This window comes from Acomys russatus, chromosome 18 (assembly GCF_903995435.1).
Source record: "Acomys russatus chromosome 18, mAcoRus1.1, whole genome shotgun sequence".
Lineage (NCBI taxonomy): Eukaryota > Metazoa > Chordata > Mammalia > Rodentia > Muridae > Acomys > Acomys russatus.
In genome coordinates this window covers 57,690,624-57,709,653 of record NC_067154.1, presented here as the reverse complement: position 1 = coordinate 57,709,653, position 19,030 = coordinate 57,690,624, and the positions used below count along the sequence as shown (strand labels likewise).

General features: G+C 41.6%; 1 protein-coding gene across 2 annotated transcripts in view; it reads right to left on the bottom strand.

The window, feature by feature from the left end:
* Gpc6 (glypican 6) overlaps positions 1-19,030 on the bottom strand; it is a 1,044,456-nt gene that overhangs the window by 91,361 nt on the left and 934,065 nt on the right. For both annotated transcript variants that reach the window (XM_051160960.1, XM_051160961.1), the window contains exon 5: positions 11,163-11,293. In XM_051160960.1, the coding sequence (XP_051016917.1) occupies positions 11,163-11,293 (131 nt within the window). The remainder of the gene's footprint in view (positions 1-11,162; positions 11,294-19,030) is intronic.

Here is a 19,030-nt window from a genome sequence, read left to right as displayed (position 1 = left end):
AAGATCTTCATGGCTCATCTTTGGCATATTCAAATTGCTTGCATCACCAGTCTTGTACTTTGGGGCCATTTCTGAATAAAATAAGAGTTCTTTGGATGTGAGCCCTGTAATGGTGACAAGTCACTCCATAATGAAGATGCCTGTGAAGCACCTAACAGGTAGGTCATACACAACCTCCATAAACCGAGAAGAGGGTTAATTCACGTCCCTGGCACGACGGAGTGCGACAGTGTAAAACATCACCGTGCTGTCTACAATGACGTGCAATTTAAAACTTATCAGTTAGTTGCTTCTAGAGTGTTTAAGCCTCTCAGACAGCAATGGACTGTGGATAGCTAAAACTAAAGAGAGTGAACCCTGAGTGGATGGAAGGGGTTACTGTGGCTGGGCTCAAAGCTGAGTCAGTGGCATCAACGTGGTAGGTAACTGAGACCCTCTACAAAGCTGCCGATCCCAATATTGTTATTGTCTGGCCACAGTTCTGGCCAGCAACACCCCTTCATCACTGCAGCTGTATCTTGTCTCTGTTGGCAGTCATCCATATCACCCAGCTGTCACACAGCTGAGGGCCTTTGCTCAATGTGACAGTAGTAGCTGTGGAGTGATGGCTCCGTGATTAAGAACTCACACTATTGTAGCAAAGGATCTGCGTTTTGTTCCCAGCACCCACACAGGTAGATTACAACCATCTGTAAGTCCAGCTCCCGAGGATCTGACGCCCTCTTCAGACCTCTATTGGTACTGCATGCATACAGACATGTACAATCAAAAACAAATTCTTCAAAGTGGAAGTGGCGACTGAAATGTGTTTGTATAAGGATATTGAGCGTAGGTAAATGTTGAGTAGCTTAAAATATTTCCAAAAATGTTTCATCGGAGTTAGTACCAAGAAGGGTCACATATCACCAACAAATCAAACTTTTCTCTAGAGTTTAAGTTCACGCATACTTCTTTTCTGGTTCCTCACAGCTTCTGCTAATTTCTTAAGAGACATGTCCCTGAATACAGCTTAACGATTTTGATAAATATTTCTTTCTTTGATTTAAGATCATTATATTAATAACACAAATGTCCCAAGTTCCCAGCTTTTCACTGTTGTTTGTGCTGGCAAGTCTTTCCATGGACTGCCTTCTTCGAGAAGATGGTTTTTTACCCCATCATTTCAGACAATCTCTTTTCTCCTTCTACGCAGCCCCTCCTGTCTCTCCTCTCCTCTCTCATCATCTTTCTTTTATTTCCCTCCTGACTCATGTTTTTCTTTCCTTGAAGATAGATTGCCCGTGGTTCCCTGGCCAACTTCTCTGGCAGTTCCAAGTCCCTGGATGTATTCAGCATCCTGTTAAGAGAATTCAGGATTCTGAATTGAGTCAAGTCATCAGTTTTTATTTGGGTCACTTTTTACTGGCTTTGAGTTTTCAAAAGCTGGCTGCCATGTATATCTTAAGGTTTAAACAATTTACTTCCAACACTTAAACAGCTTGGTTCCAGGATATCTGTCAGATGTGTTGCGTACTTCTTAAAATCTTTTCTTCAATAAAAAACAAATTCTTTCCATTGGCTTGGGAACTTTTTTTTTTTTTAAAGTTTTTACATTCCTTAGACTGCAGGACGTCTTGATATTTTTTCCAAATGAGCACGAGGCAGAGTTTCAAGGAATTGGACGGAGCATATTTTAGCGTAAGGAGTGAAAAGAAATCAACTTCTCTCTGTCTGGTTAAGTGATTATTTAACATGCTCTTTGTTTATAAGGTTAAAAGGAGTTCTTTAAGGTCAGTTGGCAGGATATAGGTAAATACATGAATCATATCAGCCTGGTTGTGACACAGTCACCCACTCTATGATTCAACAAATACATAGTGAGTGTGACTTTGGTCAAAATTAAGTGGTATGGATATGTCTTTTGGACATATCCCCACTTCTGTGAGAGTTCTGACAAGAGAGCAGGGAATTAGAATGCTCTGAGTGTAATGAGAACGTCCTCAAGGAGAAATTGGCTCCAAACAGAGAATCCAGGAAGCAGCCTAGAACAGCAGTGGTGCCCTGGAACAGGTTCTCACTGCTCATAGATGGACTGCTAGTAATTTTGTAAATCAGTCACTAAATATGATCATTGAAAGTTAAGTTGTATATACTTACAATTACATAAATTATTCTCTCTGTTTCTGTCTCCCACCCCCCTCTTTCTCTCTCTCTTTCTCTCCTCTGTTTGTGTGCATGTGTCACTCTGTGCTAAGTGACATCATGCCTGGGTTTGCAACCAGCCACAATGTTGGTATTTACACCAAGGAAATTAACAAACTCTTCAGGTAGAAGTTTTCCCCACAGAGGCAAATTCTTTACAGGCACACAGTTAGGCTGTCTGTAGCTGTGATTCCCTCAGTGTCAGGCCAGATCATGAGTTTCTTAGTGGAAAGCGAGTGACCAGAAGCAGGAACGAGGCTGTGCATTCATGAGAATGGGCAGAGCCTGTCTGTGAGAATGGGCGGAGCCTGTCTGTGAGAAGTGTGGATCTACAAAGACTTCCTTGCAAAGCAGGGAGAAGTGAGAAGATTTCCATGAGGTCCAAAGCATAGATTCCTTTCTTTGCTCTGAAGGACACACTGAGTGTCCACTTAAACTGAGCTTCACTAATCTATTCTTCCACGGACTACATTAAACGTCTCTTCATCCTTTTCCAGCAAGTGGAAGTCTCTAGGTAAGTCCGCCAAGGTTAGAGAGAATCAAGAGTTTTCCTTTATCACTGAAAGGAAAGACACAATTAGAACCTCCTTTCCCAAGAAGGAAAGGGCAAATTAGTTTTCTTCAATATTCTCCTTACAAATAAGCACGTTCACATTATGAAAACCATGGCTGCTGTTTCCCTGAAAAAAATCTGGTTCTGTTACAGACGGTGATAGTATATACCCCAATTTTCTGCACAGAGAAGACATTAAAAAAAAAAAAAGCACAAGGCGTTTCGAGGTCACTATTTACATGGTGCCCTGCTGCATGTGAGAATTTGTGAGTAGAATGAAAAGTCTGAATGTATAAAAAATAATCAGAGAAAACAGGAAAAGTCCAGAATCACCAAGAATGTGGTCCTTTCCTTCGAAAACAAGCTGTAGAAATTAATAGTTCATAAAGTTTTGTGAATAGTGTGAGCCTTTGCTTTTGTTCTCAGAGATCACATGGGAGGAAGCCAACTATCTACCCATAGAACAAACTAGTAAGAATAATATGGACAGGGCAGAGGCCACCAAAATTCCCTTGTTGCTTTGGTAAAGACAAGAGGTCCAGACTAGAACTGAGTTGATGTAGTCACCAAAACCTTGGCATCTCCAAAGACATATATTTAGACCCTACCTCTCTGGAGGTGGGGACCCTTCATTGGAAATAATCAAGCATGCATGGGATCAAATATGATGTGGAGATAGTAACTATTTTCTGCTCTTACAAGCTAAGTTTAAACCTGCAGACTGTCCTGGGTGAATTAAGACGACAGTACCAAAAGTCTCCAGAATCTACATATCATGCTTGTTTTCAGTAACAATTGAGAGCCTTAACGTTCAGGAGTAGTTTTACTTTGATGAGCTTCATGCTAAACACTATACATATACTGTACCATTGTTCTGTTTAAACCACCTATAAGTTGTATTAGGGTTTTCATTTTGAATATTGGTTGGTTGAGTTTAGACAGATAAATGATTTGCTCCAAATCACAAAAATGGTAACAACCAGGCCTTGGGTCTATCTGGTGTCCAACTCAGATTGACCCATTAACTGATGCCATGTTTGAAGAAATCAGTGTGCCTTCAAGCTGAGTTAAGGTATTTATTGTCCCCCTTTTTTTTTTGCTGAAGTCTCCCTCACATTATGTTTTCACACTGTGATTTCAACCAAGCGAAATGTACTGTTTCTTCCATATGTGGCATACTAACAACTTCCTCTGCAGAATTTAAGAATGAATAAGATGTAACTCCTGTCCTCAAATAATTTATAATATTGTCCAGGAGAATGGACATAAAAAATAACCAGAATTATCAATACCACGATTGCCTTAAGAAGGGCGCATGTAACACTCAGTTCCCAGGAAGGAAGAGAAAATGCTCCTGAGTAAAAAGACAGATTTTAGGTAATGTCCTCTGATTGAAAAAGAAAGATATTTTCACCATTTAAATTCTCAAGATAGTGTTCATCCCTAATTTCCTAAAGGAGAAAATGTACAGGGAAGAGAGATGGTGAGGGAGCGCTGGGAATAGAATCCTGCATAGTTGATGAAGTAGTGAGAGTAAAAGTGATAACTGTTCTACAAAGGACCCTTTAGCCAGACCCAATAGCAAGAGACAGAAGTTGCTCTATTCTCTTTAATGCTTTTTTTACAGTTTGGTCTTCTTTAGGTCTGCACATTCAGGAGGAATTGTCTAGATACAATTAAATGCAGTGAGGCTGTCTCACCTTCTGGAATGGGCTTCACACTCATCTATAATAGCTGTTAATTGAATAGATGGCCTCACTCAGAACTTAATAAGTATTCCTTCTTAATTTAGGTTACATCTGACAAACCAATCTTCCTTGGTTAGATTTGAAATTATTCTTAATATAGCTAAATGATACCTAGTGAAATCAGTTTTATCGTCCCTGAGAGGATAAGGAGGAGAATCTCAATAAATCTGAAGTTTGAAGGCAGAAACTTGATTTGGAGTTTTCTCTCCTTTTGGAGAATTTCCACCAATGGGCAGCTGTGAACTGCTCTCGTTTGCTTGGGATACAGGGGGCCTAGGGAGAGTTCTTCCTCGTCTGTCCCGAGGCTGATGGAGATGATGCAGAATGTGATGGTGTGTTGTGGTTAGACGAGCTGCCTCCACTCCTCCAGAGTGTGGTGGGCCAACCTCCCCCATGCTCTTGCTTCTTCCAGTGTCGGACATATTTGGTTTTGGTGCGGGAGATGCTTATAAACAGAACTGTGGTGTGCTGGGGAAATCTTTTTCTTTTTGGTCTGACAGATCTGGCTGCATCCCAGCTCTGCCACTTCCGTCTGACCTCAGTCTAACTGTTTAATTTATGTAAATTTAGCATTCCTTTCTGATAAGCAAATAAATGCATGCTTTGCAAGATTTCAGGGAGGATTTGAAATAAATATATAAATAAACCATAGAGAAAGAGACTATGTCAGCAAAGCAAGGACACTGTTTCTCTTCTATTGTGTTCATCGGCCTGGAGCATGCTTTGGTATTTGTCGAATGGATATGGTCAAGGATCAACCAATTATAATGGCTCTCATTGCTAGTTGGTGACTCTGTGCCCAAGAGGAAAGTGAAAAAAAAAAAAAATCAAACTCTTTTTAATGTGTTGCAGTCTCCATCCTTTTAAGAACAGATATGCATTTACAAATATTGCACAGAGAGCAAAGAACTCTATATTTCTAAATCAGTGTCATAAGTTATAAAAATGCTTGTGATAACTTGGTTATACACTTTGGAATGGCCAGTGTATTTTTTTTTTACTTTTTTTATGTACATATTTATTTATTTATTTTCCTTTTTAATTATTAATTTATTCAAACTACATCTCAGTTGTTAGCCCATCCCTTGTATCCTCCCATTTCTCCCTCCCTCCTGCTTCTCCCCCCCATTCCCCTCCCCTATGTCTGTGACTGAGGGGGACCTCCTCCCCCTGTATATGTTCATAGGGTATCGAGTCTCTTCTTGATGACCTATTATCCTTCCTCTGAGTGCCACCAGGCATCTCCATCCAAGGGACATGGTCAAATACGGGGCACCAGAGTTTGTGTGAAAGTCAGATCTCCTTCTCCACTTAACGGTGGAGAATGTTCTGTCCATCGGCTAGTCTGGGTAGGGGTTTGAAGTTTACTGTCTATATTTTCCTTGGCTGGTGCCATAGTTCGAGGAGGACCCCAGGGCCCAGACCTGCCTGTAGTTTTCCAGGACCCTCTGGATCCTTCTATTTCCTCATTCTCCCAGGCTTCTCACACCTAAAGTCTCAATAGGATGTCCTCCCCTCTGACCCACTTTCCTGGTAGGTAAAGTTTTTCATGGGGACGTACCCCTTGGACTAATGTCTCGATATAAGTGAGTATATACCATTTAACTCTTTTTGCTTCTGGGTGAACTCACTTATTATGATAATTTCTAGTTCAATTCATTTGTCCACAAATTTCGGAAATTCCTTGTTTTTAATAGCTGAGTAGTATTCCATAGTGTAAATGTACCACAGTTTCTTTATCCATTCTTCTACTGAGGGACACATAGGCTGTTTCCATGTTCTGGCTATTATGAATAAGGCAGCTATGAACATGGTTGAGCATATGTCCCTGTTGTGTACAAGGAGTGGGATAGCTGGGTCTTGAGGAAGCCCTATTCCCATTTTTCTGAGAAAGTGCCAGATAGATTTCCAAAGTGGTTGTACTAGCTTGCATTCCCACCAGCAATGAAGGAGTGTTCCTCTTTCTCCACATCCTCCTCGCCAGCATATGGTGTCAGTTGAGTTATTGATCTTAGCCATTCTGATGGGTGTAAGATGGAATCTCAGTGTCGTTTTGATTTGCATTTCCCTGATGACTAAGGAGGTCGAGCATTTCTTTAAGTGTTTCTCAGCCATTTGATATTCCTCTGTTGAGAATTCTCTGTTTAGTTCTGAGCCCCATTTCTCTATTGGGTTATTTGGTTTGGTGGTGTTTAATTTCTTGAGTTCTTTATATATTTTGGATATTTTTTAAAAGGTATCTTGTTGTATCATACTCTCAGCTGCCTCTTTGAGGGCTAAATAGGAGAATAAAAAGAATTTGATAGTGCCATGCAAGCAAAGCTTGAAGAAAACAGGGATGTGAGGACAGACATTTTGATTAATCTGTAAAACTCTGGCATTCCGTATCGAGTGCAAGGCAGAAAAAGATTACTTCTCTTTCCTCTTGATATGAAGAGAACATTTGAGGAACAACATATCTTAAAGTTGTGTGTGTGTGTGTGTGTGTGTGTGTGTACTACTAAGACTTTAGGAAGGATTGAAAAAATGAATGACTATACTGGATAAGAAAAACATGTAATTAGAATTTGTCTTGGAAAACAGTAAGTGTCATAGAAGAAAACAGTCGGCTTGAGATCCTCCACAGTTGGCATGTCTATGTTTTTATCTTTTGCTAGTTTTCTAGAAGGCCACTGAACTTTCTCTACATACCTGATCTTTCTTGGAGAGCCCAGCTCTTCCCACCCCCTCTCCGTTTCTTTCCTGTAACTGCCCCCATTCCCTTTTCTCTGTCAGGCTCAACACAGTCACCCTGTCTATCATGCTGTCACTGTACGAGCCTCCCTATGGCATGCTTTCATATCGTGAGTGTAACCAGACAGACCTATAATGCACTTCTTCTTGATGATGGCATTTCTTACAAAATGTGTCATTTAAATATAATTCTTAAAACAATAGTATTATGATACAATTAAGTGGATTTCATTAAAATGTCTCCTTCACATTTTGCTGATTTAAAAAAGTTCCATCCCATTGACCTCTCTGAGAATTTCCTGGTAGAAGATTTTATTTAAGTTCCAATTAATAATAATCTATTGCATGCTTGAATTTTGCTGTAAGAATAGATTTCTCAAACACACACACACACACACACACACACACACACACACACACACACACACACACAAACAACAAAAGCAAAACCAAAAAAACCCATCACTAGCAACAAAAGTGGAATGTGAAGGGCAATATTCTGCTGATTAGCTTGATTTAGCATTTCTACAACGTAGACACACTATAAAACACATCAATATATATATATTGAGTTCTTATTTTATTTTCAAATGAAGATGTATGTTCTGTAAAAGAATACAGCCTAGGAAGTACATGTTTTTCCACTGTCTTTTTTTTTTAACTTTTTAAAAATTTAATTAATTTATTCAGATTACAACTCAATTGTTATCCCATCACTTGTATCCTCCCATTCCTCCGTTTGTTTATATTTAGTTTCTTTCTTTCTTTCTTTCTTTCTTTCTTTCTTTCTTTCTTTCTTTCTTTCTGTCTGTCTTTCGATGGTGGTTCATGAACAGGGTTTCCTATCTGGCCTGGAATTCACTCTGTAGACCAGGTTGGCTCCTCACTCACTGAGATCTTCCTGCTTCTGTCTCCAAAGTGCTGAGATTAAAGGTGTGTGTCGTCATGCCCAGGTGAATTTGGTTCATATGAAGGCTTGAGTGAGAATAGCCTCTGTAGGATCAGGTATTTAAATGTTTCATCCTCAGTTTGTGGAATCATTTGGGAAGTATCAGGAACTGGGGGGTGGACTTTGAGATTTCAAAAGTCCACACCAGGCCAAGTCTTTCTCTGTTTCTTTCTGTGTGGGTCTCTCTCTAACCCCACCCATGTGTGTGTGTGTGTGTGTATATGTGTGTGCATGTGTGTATATGTGTGTGTATGTGAGTGTGTATGCATGTGTATGTGTGTATGTGTGTGTATGTATGTATGTGTATGCATGTGTGTATGTATGTGTGTGTATGTGTGTGTATATGAGTGTGTATGTGTGTGTATGTATGTATGTGTGTGTATGTGTGTGTATGTATGTATGTGTGTGTATGTGTGTGTATGTGAGTGTGTATGTGTGTGTATGTATGTATGTGTGTGTATGTGTGTGTATGTGCGTATGTGTGTATGTGTGTGTATGTATGTATGTGTGTGTATGTATGTGTGTATGCGTGTGTATGTGTGTGTATGTGTGTGTGTGTGTGTGTGTGTGTGTCTGTCTGTCTGCTGCTTGTGGATCAGGTAGTAAACACTCTGCTGCCGCTTTACTGCTGTTGCCTTCCTGCCTGCTACTATGCTTCCTGCCATTACGAGCATGGACTCAGGCTCAGAAACTAGAAGCAAGCTCCCAACTCAATGTTCTCTTTCATAAGCTGCCTTGACCATGGTGTCTGTTCACAGCAATAGAAAAGTGACTAAGACAGTTGATCTCTTCCACATTCTTCAGAGTTGACTTCATAAGTTTCCTTCTTCCCTCTCTCCCTCCATCCCTCCCTTTTGAGACACTATATCCTGGGCAGTGTTTTGGGTACATAGGGCACAGTAGTGATGACTAATGTCAGAAGAGGCCTTTAGGGCTCAAGGACCACAGAGATGCTCATTTCTAGTGTGTGATAGACACTGTGATCCACTGTCAGGGTGGGAACTCACAAAATGGATCTACCGAAAGGGACAGGAGGGAGGAGCATCATAGGCAGAGGGAGCCACACACAAAACAAAACAAAAACCATGGAGTTGTGCACAGTAAAGGTACAAAGGCTTTGCGTAGGGGGAAGAGGGAGGCCTTGCACTCCAGTCGAGGTGTAAAATGACTTGCTGAAGGTGGAGCAGGGGTGCTCCATCTTGTTTGTGTTCTCTAATATTTGGCTCACTAAATAAAGGGCAGATTTGAGGGGCTTTCAGAAAGGAAGCCAAGGACCAGTCAGGAAGCAGGACAATAGGATGTTGTCCATAGAGAAACTGTATATCAAAGAATCTTGAAAATTCAAGTAGCAGAAACTTGGTATCAAAACAGGTCCCGTCAGTGTGGCCCGAGGGCTGTGCTCATCCCATTGGTAATTGTATGGTGTCTTGCTGTTTGCTTGTTTACATCCTGGTTCCTCTGCTTCCTACTGAAAATGGTGTTGGGTACAGGTACCGAGCCTAGTCCACTGTGCATTGCTGATAAATATTTACTAAATGAACTGATGACTTAAAAGGCAAAAGATGGTCGGCTTGGACATGAGCACGCACAATGGAAAAGACGCCTACTTCTGAGCCGTGAATGACGACCGCAGGGCACAGATGCTATTGCTCATCTTCCTTTTTTTTAATGTTCCCTTCTTCTTGGGCTGTTTTACACTTCCACAAACCCAGGCTCGCAATTACTCCACTGCTGCTGGGTTACGAGGCCTCTCAAAACAACTCTAATTGGTTTTTAGGCAGTGGATTTGAGAGGAATGGAGAGTTGTTATTTTTTCTACAGTAAAGAAAGAAAATGGCCTTTCATGAAAGCCCCAGATGTGCGATTTTCCCAACAGTCGACAGTAATTCAAGCATCCTTCTCTACCTGGTACCTCAGGTTCACTGAAGCCCAGAACCAAGCCTAGAAAACTCTAGGAGGATGAAATGCAGGACAGAGTCTTTCTGAGCCTACTTCTGCCTGGCTCACCCTGAGAAGCACAAGCTCAGTTTTATTCATGCCAGTGAAGGAGGCCTGGTGAAAGTCCATGGTGCCCTCTCTGGGCCTCTATTTCTTCCTTCTTCCTTGACTATATTTGGAATCGCTTTCACAAAACACTTAACAAATGAGCTAAGTAACTATGGGACCCTTGGCACATGTCAGCGGCAATGCCATGGCCCTGTCATCACGTTTAGAGGGCTGAGATAGATGACGTCATTTTAACATGGACCTGGTGGTAGGGAGAGGCGAAGGTCTTTGTGCACGCATCAATGCTGTGGAAAGGAGGTGATGAAAGCCTAGGTTGGAGCCCCACTGAGATCTCCCCACTTTGCTCCTCACCAGCTGGGTGAGTGCAAGCAAGAACTGGGGGCCTGGTATTTGTGCCCACAGCTCCAAACTCAGGACCCCTGTCTCATATGATTTATGAGACTCTGAACCTTTCTATCTTCAGCTCTTATACACCAAGAAACATCTACCCCCAAAGCCTCACTAGTGAAGACTAAACAGTTGTGTTCAAAGGAAGTCAAAGGTGGTGTGTGATTATTTACTATTGAGCATATATGGCTCTCGCCTCATGTGCACAGCTGATGACGCCAGTAGACGGTTTGAGAGAGAGAGAGAGAGGATTAAATGAAGGTGTACAGAAATTTCAAACATTGAGATAAAAAAATTCCTCCCAAATTGCTCACACATGTGCGGGATTAGTCAGCCAACTTGGGGCTCACTGAAACCTTTAGGCAGCCAATAATTTTGTCATGATTGAGTAGCTGTGAACTAAAAACTTACTTCCCTTCGCAATGCCATTTTGTTACATATTTGAATGAAGGAGCAAATTTGTGGTTCAACAGAAAAAGCTACCTGGTGGTAGACTAGAATTTATAAGTCCTGCCCACATATCTCATCACTCCATTTTTATTTTTTAGGTGACTAAAGCGGTATGCTGTGCATACATTAGGAGCCAGATTATTAACTGAGGTACCTTGGCTGACACCTGCATGCTGTTTTCTTGCATGTTCATGATGGCTTCAGAGATCTTGACGTCTATCGGGTCCATGACTGACTCGATGTTGAACGGCCCTTCCAGTCTCTCCGCCACCAAGAGCATCGCATCTGGGAAAATACAAGGATGGTGTTTATTTTGGAACAGGGCCCTCTGAGTTTTTTTTTTTTTAACTTACATCCAAACATTTATAGACAACTGGCTGAAAAAAAAATCATTGAACCACGAGGCTTTATGCGTCCAAATGACTAAATCCTAAAGTCATAATATACTTTATTTCACTCAAGGATTTAGAACTATTTCACATGCATAGATGCATGCCTGATGAAATACAAGAAAGTCAGTCCAAATGCAGGAAGTTGAAGAGATATAACATATATAATTCTATATGAAGTAAGAACAACATTTGGTTAGATATGAACTGCATTTTGAAAACGGGTCTTGGTGTCCATTCTAGATTGACTCTGAAGTCTACAGAGGCTCATGCTTTAAACACCAGCCCTCTGGAATGGTTGATCCCAAACACACTCTTCCTTCTACAATTTGCTTCTGATTGTGCTGTTTTATCATAGCAGCAGAAAAGAAACTGGTACAGGGCCCCAGCTCGCAGAATTATTTTAGTCTCTGCAAGCTTTAAGACTTGAGGCCTAGTTAGCGAGAATGGGAGTCCTGGAGGAACTCTGAGATCTGCCTCTGCTTCTGGCCTGAGTTCTCTGCCACTGTCTGCGCGATGCTCCTGCAGTCAGGCACAAAGCTGCTCTTGTGAACATGTCTTCCCCACCCGAGATCCCTCCAGGACCACAAGCTGAGACAGTTCGCCCTAAATTGCTTCTGCTGGGTGTTGGGAAAGTGCCCAACGCATGTTCTCATCTTTGGAGACAGGGGAACCAGAACACTGATGTGCTGAGTTGTGGAGCTTGGACACACGGACATCATGACCAACCGAAGCACTGCTGTCTGTCTGATTTTGACTCTATGGATGCAGTCATGTCCTTGCTTTTTGCTAACATTCTACCCAAGAAGCCATTTTATTTAGGGTCTTATTTATTCTCTAGAGGGGTAAAGGACACCCCTCTCATTTGGTTTGGAAGATTAAGGCTGATTCAGACACATACCCCATAGCGTACTCTTAAAAATGTCTGAGGGGGTTGCGCCGAGTTAAACTGATCTGAATATGGGCAGGGAGGCTGGTAATTGTGACCTTGAGACACGAGTTATGTACTGGGAGCCACCTTCCCCGTCTAAAGTAGCTGGAAGGACACACATACTTGAGGAACACCAGGCTGACTGCTAAAAAGGCCTCAGCGTCTGCAGTGAAGGGAGGTACCCATTCCAGTGGCAATGAACACTGGCCCCGCTTACATCCTTGGTAGCCAGAGCATAGTTTGGAACTCCACTTCCTACCTGGGATGTAGAATGGCATTTTTTCCCCTGATGGTGTGATTGGGGCTGTGGATAGGAGAGCTGTGCTTAGCGTTGCTGAAGAACTAATTAGTTACACATGATTTAAGGTAACCATTCCAGGCCAGCAGCCACCACATTAAACTGCATAAGCTAGACTCTTAACTATGCCCTCATTAGATCTCAAAAATTTCAGTTGCTTAAGCTCTTAAAAATGAATCTTAAAAATGTTTCCTCCTTTCTAGAACAATCTACACTTACCACGCAATGCTCACAAAATACAGAAAATGAAAACAAAGGGAGACTAATGTGCCCATAACCCACTTCCCAGAACAATACTGTGAACCCTGTGGTAGATGCCCTATTTATTTTTTCTTTGCGCATGAATATTTTAAGCATGCAATGAAATATGCTGTGCATATATCATATAATCTGCTTTCTAAATGTAATATATTATTAATGTAAAATGCTGTTTATAGTTAGCTGTTTTACAGTACTAATGTGAGGAAACCAAATTTTATTTTTACTGCATACTCAACCATGTTCAACCCAAATCTAACATCAAAACATTTCCAGGGTTATAAAGCAGCTATGAATTAGGATGGTGAGAAACCTTTTAAGAAGATTCTTTTTTCATATAGAAGATATAAAACTGTCCGGAAAGTAAAGATTCATGTTTTAAAAGAGCCCCAGGCTTTATAAACAGTATCAACTCTTAGTGTCGTCACATGTTCTTCCACTGGGTCTCGTAAGAGAGTCCCCACCATATTCTTTAGGAGCGAGGGAGAGCGAACCATTGAGGGCAGCATGTGGAGAAGAAAGAAGCTGCTGCTATGGGACCCAGCTCCACACTTCAGCCCACATTTTTCTCACAGGTGTAAATGGACCCACAGGGATGTATGCACAAATGACATCACATGCGGAGGCCCCTCCAAGTTTTCCTGATACTTTTCTGCATCATGCAGATTTATCTGTACATGTCACGAACTTTCTAACAAAGTAGGTACTTCACAAGATCTAGTTACCAATTAAGTGGGGGAGAAGATGCACATTATCTCACTGTGGAGAAGATTGCGCATTATCTCACTGTAGTAGGTAACAGTGAAGGCCATTTTCTCCTTTGGGTTTGAGGGGCAGTTACATGTCGTCTGAGAGCCGGTTGCTTCTTTTCTGTCTTTATATCTGTTTCTGTGTCCTTATCAAAATAGCACCCCTCATCAAAGACCTTTGAAGCTGGCTCTCTGGTGAGGGTCACTTGCTGGGGACAGATGTAATCTGAAAGAACCCGGAAGTATGGGAAATGCATTGAAACAACAAGCCATGCAAAGGATGTGATGAAGCAAAGGGTAGCTATGGGATACCGTGTGCCTCATAGAGACACTGGCACAAATCATCACACAGTGGGTGTTGGCTGTTTCCGTGCATGCTTCTATTATGAGTAGCTTAGGTTGTAAAGAAAAATTTTGCTCATAAAAAACCCTGTAAGGAAAAGGACATGATTTTTGGATTGTACACTAAGAACTTAACAAAGAGTCTGCAAAAGACATAAAACCTTGTTAAGAAGTATTATATTCTCAGCCCTGAATTTTAGATGGTGGAAGAGGTGTGTGTGTGTGTGTGTGTGTGTGTGTGTGTGTGTGTGTGTGTAAGTAGTTAACAGGAAGAAAGGCAAGAGGGAATGACTGGGTTTAAATTGCAAGAGGCAACTACATTGTTTGTAAGCCAAAGCTCACATTAGATGTCAAAAACCATGAGAATAAAATGTACATGAACCCATGCAACCATCCTCGCCTCAGTCTTCATATTTGTTATAGAGATGTAGGGCATGGAAAGAGGAAAGAGCCATTCAGAGCATTCTAGAGCTTGCCGGGCCTGCTGTACAGGGTCCAGGTCAGACATTGCATGAGGTAAGAGAGTTACATCGCCAGGTCCCAGACTTTGCAAAAGTGTAGTGAATGGTAGGACCTCCTCAGCTTCAATCTCTCATGATAAAGTGAGAGAAACACAAACTATTTTGTGACATCACGACAGTAATGGGTAAGTTTCTCTAAAACTAATTAAGTCCCACATGGCTCAGCTTGCCCCAAAGCCACTGTCTCAAGCTATCTTAGTTATCTCTGTGCCATTACATTTGGACATATTTGCAATATGATTCTCAGCTCTTCCTTTGGCGCTGTTCTCTCCTCTCAAACAAGGACACTGAGTGCTCAGCTTATTACCAGTTGGTCCTTTTTGTGCAGGTCTCCTAGGTTGCCTAACTTACACGTCTCTTTTAAAAAGACCCTTTGCATGTGGAAAATAAAACCTGGATGGCTTAGAAAGAGCTGGTATGCTGGCATTGGTTACTGTTGCAAACCAGGAGATGCTCTGTTAATACACTGGGAGTGTAGCAGCATCTCTAGGTTGCAGCCAACTGAGGCAGCGAGATCAGCCAGGCTGCAGGTAAAGCTGTACTGTGAGGTCAAGGCATTCTGCTTGAACAAGCACAACTTTCTGCTAAGCAAAGAGGGCGTTGGAATCAGAGCCCAGGGTTCGTTGTAGATGGGTGGTAACTGGTTAATTAACTACAAGCAAGTCACTGAATCCACAAGGTCCCCTTACTTACATCTATTACATGGAAAATATGACAAGATATATTAAGTAATCGTGGTATGAGCAATGGAGTGGGACAGAACTTAAAAAACAATTAAAATGGTAGCAGGTACCCCCTTTGCTTCAAACAGACCTGAGCTCTTGTGAGTCATTGTCTCCAACCAGAATAAGTTGAATGGAGAGGGGGCATTTAATGAGATATTTTGGTGACATATTGACAGGAATTGATGTGATCAGTAAGGAACTGAAGGTACATGGATGACCTCAAGATGTACAGCTGGCACTGCTTTGTGTGTTCAGTTAGTATTTAGGTAACAGGTGCCTTTTGATGGATGATCTCATTACTGAGAAATACAAAACTGCACTATTTTCTTACGATGTGCCCTTAGTTAATTAAACATAACTACAAAGTTTTTTTTTTTTTTAAAATGTTCTTTCCCCTGAAAGATGGGATTTGTCAAGTGTCCCCTTGAGTCCAGGTGGCTTCAGTGACTGATGTGATGAATAGCACACGGAAGAAATGACAATGCCGGGTCACAGCGCTTGGTACCCAAGACACCGCTGTAAGACTCCCCTGAGACCACAGTGGTAGAGGGGCACATGTGCGTATGCTGGGTGGCAGTCCCAGCAGGCCCAAGATTTCCAGCAATTCCTGCCAAAGTATGAGCACATTAGTGAAGCCATCTTGGGCTCTCCAGAGCCACCAGTCTGTCAGCTGATTACTAAATGCCAACCCCAGTCCACACCACATGGAGCAGAGGAATCAGCCAGCTGAGCTGTGCCTCTATTCCTGGTACATGGCACTCTGACTTATAATAATAGTTAATCTGAAAAGTTTTCTAATAATTACAATAATTTATTTTCCAGGAATAGAAAGCCAGAACAAATGATAATATTTATGATACCCAAGTGCTTTTCCTGTTTTTGTTAGGACCTGGATCTTGAGAACTCAAGTCAAATAATAGTAAACAAATGTAACACTTGTGATAAATACTTTTTAAAAACAAGTATTGCAGGAGTCAAGAAAAACTCCAGTTCTGCCAAGGGAACTTTGAGAATGCTCAGGTGACATTGTAGGCCAGCTGACCTTGGATTAGAAACCGTGTTTCCCTGAGGTGTGCCATGACAGAGACGAAGGGTTGGCTTAGAAGAAGGAAGCCATGTTGTTGTAAGCCTAGGTAATGACTCATTGAGAATAAAGGCTTTGACTGTCATCTCTTAGGAAGTTGAACTAGAAGCCTTACTGCAGGGCCTGGAGCTGTGTGCTCTCTGGAAAGCACATACCAGGGACTTCACAGAATCAGACATAGTCTTTAAAGAGAGGACGGGAGTCAGGTGCTTTGTTCAATGTCGCCACTGGCTTGGAGGTGGAGAGAAAAGATTTTCAAACTGTTTGGAACAGAGGGATGTGATTAGGTCTTTCTGAAGTAGGTATGGGTAGGGGTAATTTTTATATCTGCAAACCTGGGGCCTAGGAAGATGCTCGGCAGGAAAAAGCATTTGTCACAAAGCCAGATGTCATGAGTCATTCCTAGGACTTGCATAGTAGAAGAGAAATAACTCCTGTAACTTGTCCTCTGGCACCTACATGTGCACTGTCACTCACACACACACACACACACACACACGCACGCACACACACACACGCACGCACATGCACACACATGTGAATAAATAAGTGGAATAAAACTTTAAAAACTGAAAATTCAATTTTAATAGACTTAACTTAATCTACTACATACCTGTTAGGAAATTGTCAGGTAACATCCCTGTGTTTGATGGGAACCAAATCTTCAGAATATTCTAGTCAAATAGTATTTGACAAATTTAGCATTTATGTTGTTCTCCTTTTTGTAGCCTAAGCAATTATCTAATAACCAAAAATCATGAGAACTGAAAAGTCATTGCTTTTTTGTGCTTTGTTTTTTTTAATAATAAAATAATACATAGTAAGATGAAACAAAAACCAAAATTGTGGAATTGGACAAACCAAACCAAAGGAAAAGAGCCAATAAAAGGCAGAAGAAACAGAAGCATTCCTTTGCAGACTCAGGAATCCCATCTCGTATTTTTGGTGGAGAAAAAGACTGAATGTCGCTGTCACCATGGATTGTTGGCATCACCAGTGCTATTTATGGTACTACCTTCAAGGAGCTCAGAATGTTCTTGACTTACCCAAGGTGACACACAGAATTGTTTCTTTCATTTACAAGAAAAATGAACGAAGACAGAAACCACTTTAAAAATTTCATGAGATCATCTAAATTTATCTTTGAACATGACATTAACACGTCCAGAATCCCACCAGCCTCTTGTTTAGAAGACACATTTGCCCTCTCTCTCATCCACCCCTGTCTTAGCTGGCCACGATCTGGTCTTCTGCCCACCGAGCAGCATATGAAATAATCAGAAGCAAACCAAGTAATTTTAAAGCCTGGTAAGTTCATTCATGGACATCCAGTTAGCCATTGCTTTTCATAAAAGCGAAAGGAAAGAGCAGCTCTCCTGTTTTTATGTGGGCTGATACATGCCCATGGCACAGATGCAATTAGGAGCTCAACTTCCATTGCAGCGCACAGGAGACAGGCACTCTGAGTACACACCTCTTTCGCTTTCACCCGCACTTATTAATTAAAATGCCCAGTGAGGTCTGGGGTGGGGAGAGTTGTCAGGAAGGCCTGGAAACACAGCAGGGTGGTGGCAATCCAAACAGGAGACAGATAACCAGGCAAACCTGAGAGCAGAGAAGAAAGCTAGAACATATGTGTGCACAAGGTCTGTACACTTTGTGGAGATTAAATATATGTGATGGTCTATCTTTTATTTTTAAATCATGTCTATCTTTCCTGCCTTCTAATCTCTCTTCCTCTCACATTGCCAACAGGACTGCTTTCCCAGGGTGCTTGATCAGGCCACAGCCCTTCTCTGTGGGAATACATTTGGCTGCACTACCCTGACAATTTCCCTGCATTCACCCGTAAAAAGAGATGCACAGCCAGATTCCAGCCCTGGTATCGGTCTCACCTTCCACTACTCAGCATGTCCCGAGGGCCCTGCTATATGTAATGCTGTTGTCGATGACACCGTATATAATCCATTGACCACGTGTGCAAGTCAGCCTTTTGGATGAAGCCTTGGAAGCAACTAGGTCGAGACTAGCAGCATCCTGGCAGTGGCCAGCATACAGAAGCTGCACCCATGCTCTGCCTGCCTGTGCATGATGTAACAACGCATGCAGCTACAGTGGCCAGCATGCAGAAGCTGCACCCATGCTCTGCCTGCCTGTGCATGATGTAACAACGCATGCAGCCACAGCGGCCAGCATGCATAAGCTGCGCCCATGCTCTGCCTGCCTGTACATAGCATGTGGTCCTTTAACTCCCAGACTTTCGATTTGTGAAACTCAAACATTTGCATTTTTGCTAATCATTGCACAGCTTTCTCATGAATTTTCTTTATCTTAAGTAGCCTGTAACATGCATGTTACTGAGTTTTGTTCCCCATTTCTTAATAGTCTCATCTAGCTATTTTTCTTTTTTGTGTTTCTTTGTTTTTTTTTTTTTTCTTTTGATATAAAGAACTTTCCTTTTTAAGAAGTGTGGAAAACCTGACATTTTCTGATAGAAATCTTCAAATTTTCCCTAGCTTTTTTTTTTTTACTTTAATTTGATATGCAAATATTTTTGTACATGAAAATTTGTCAATCATTAAAAAACTTTTTTTCTTGGTCTCTCATATTTTACAGCTTTTCTCCACTCGCAGCTCACTTCCATAATGTAATTGACTACACTTTTTTCTATTCATATTTCATCTTGCTGTACCCTTCCCCACCTCTATTGTACTCAGTGCTCCTT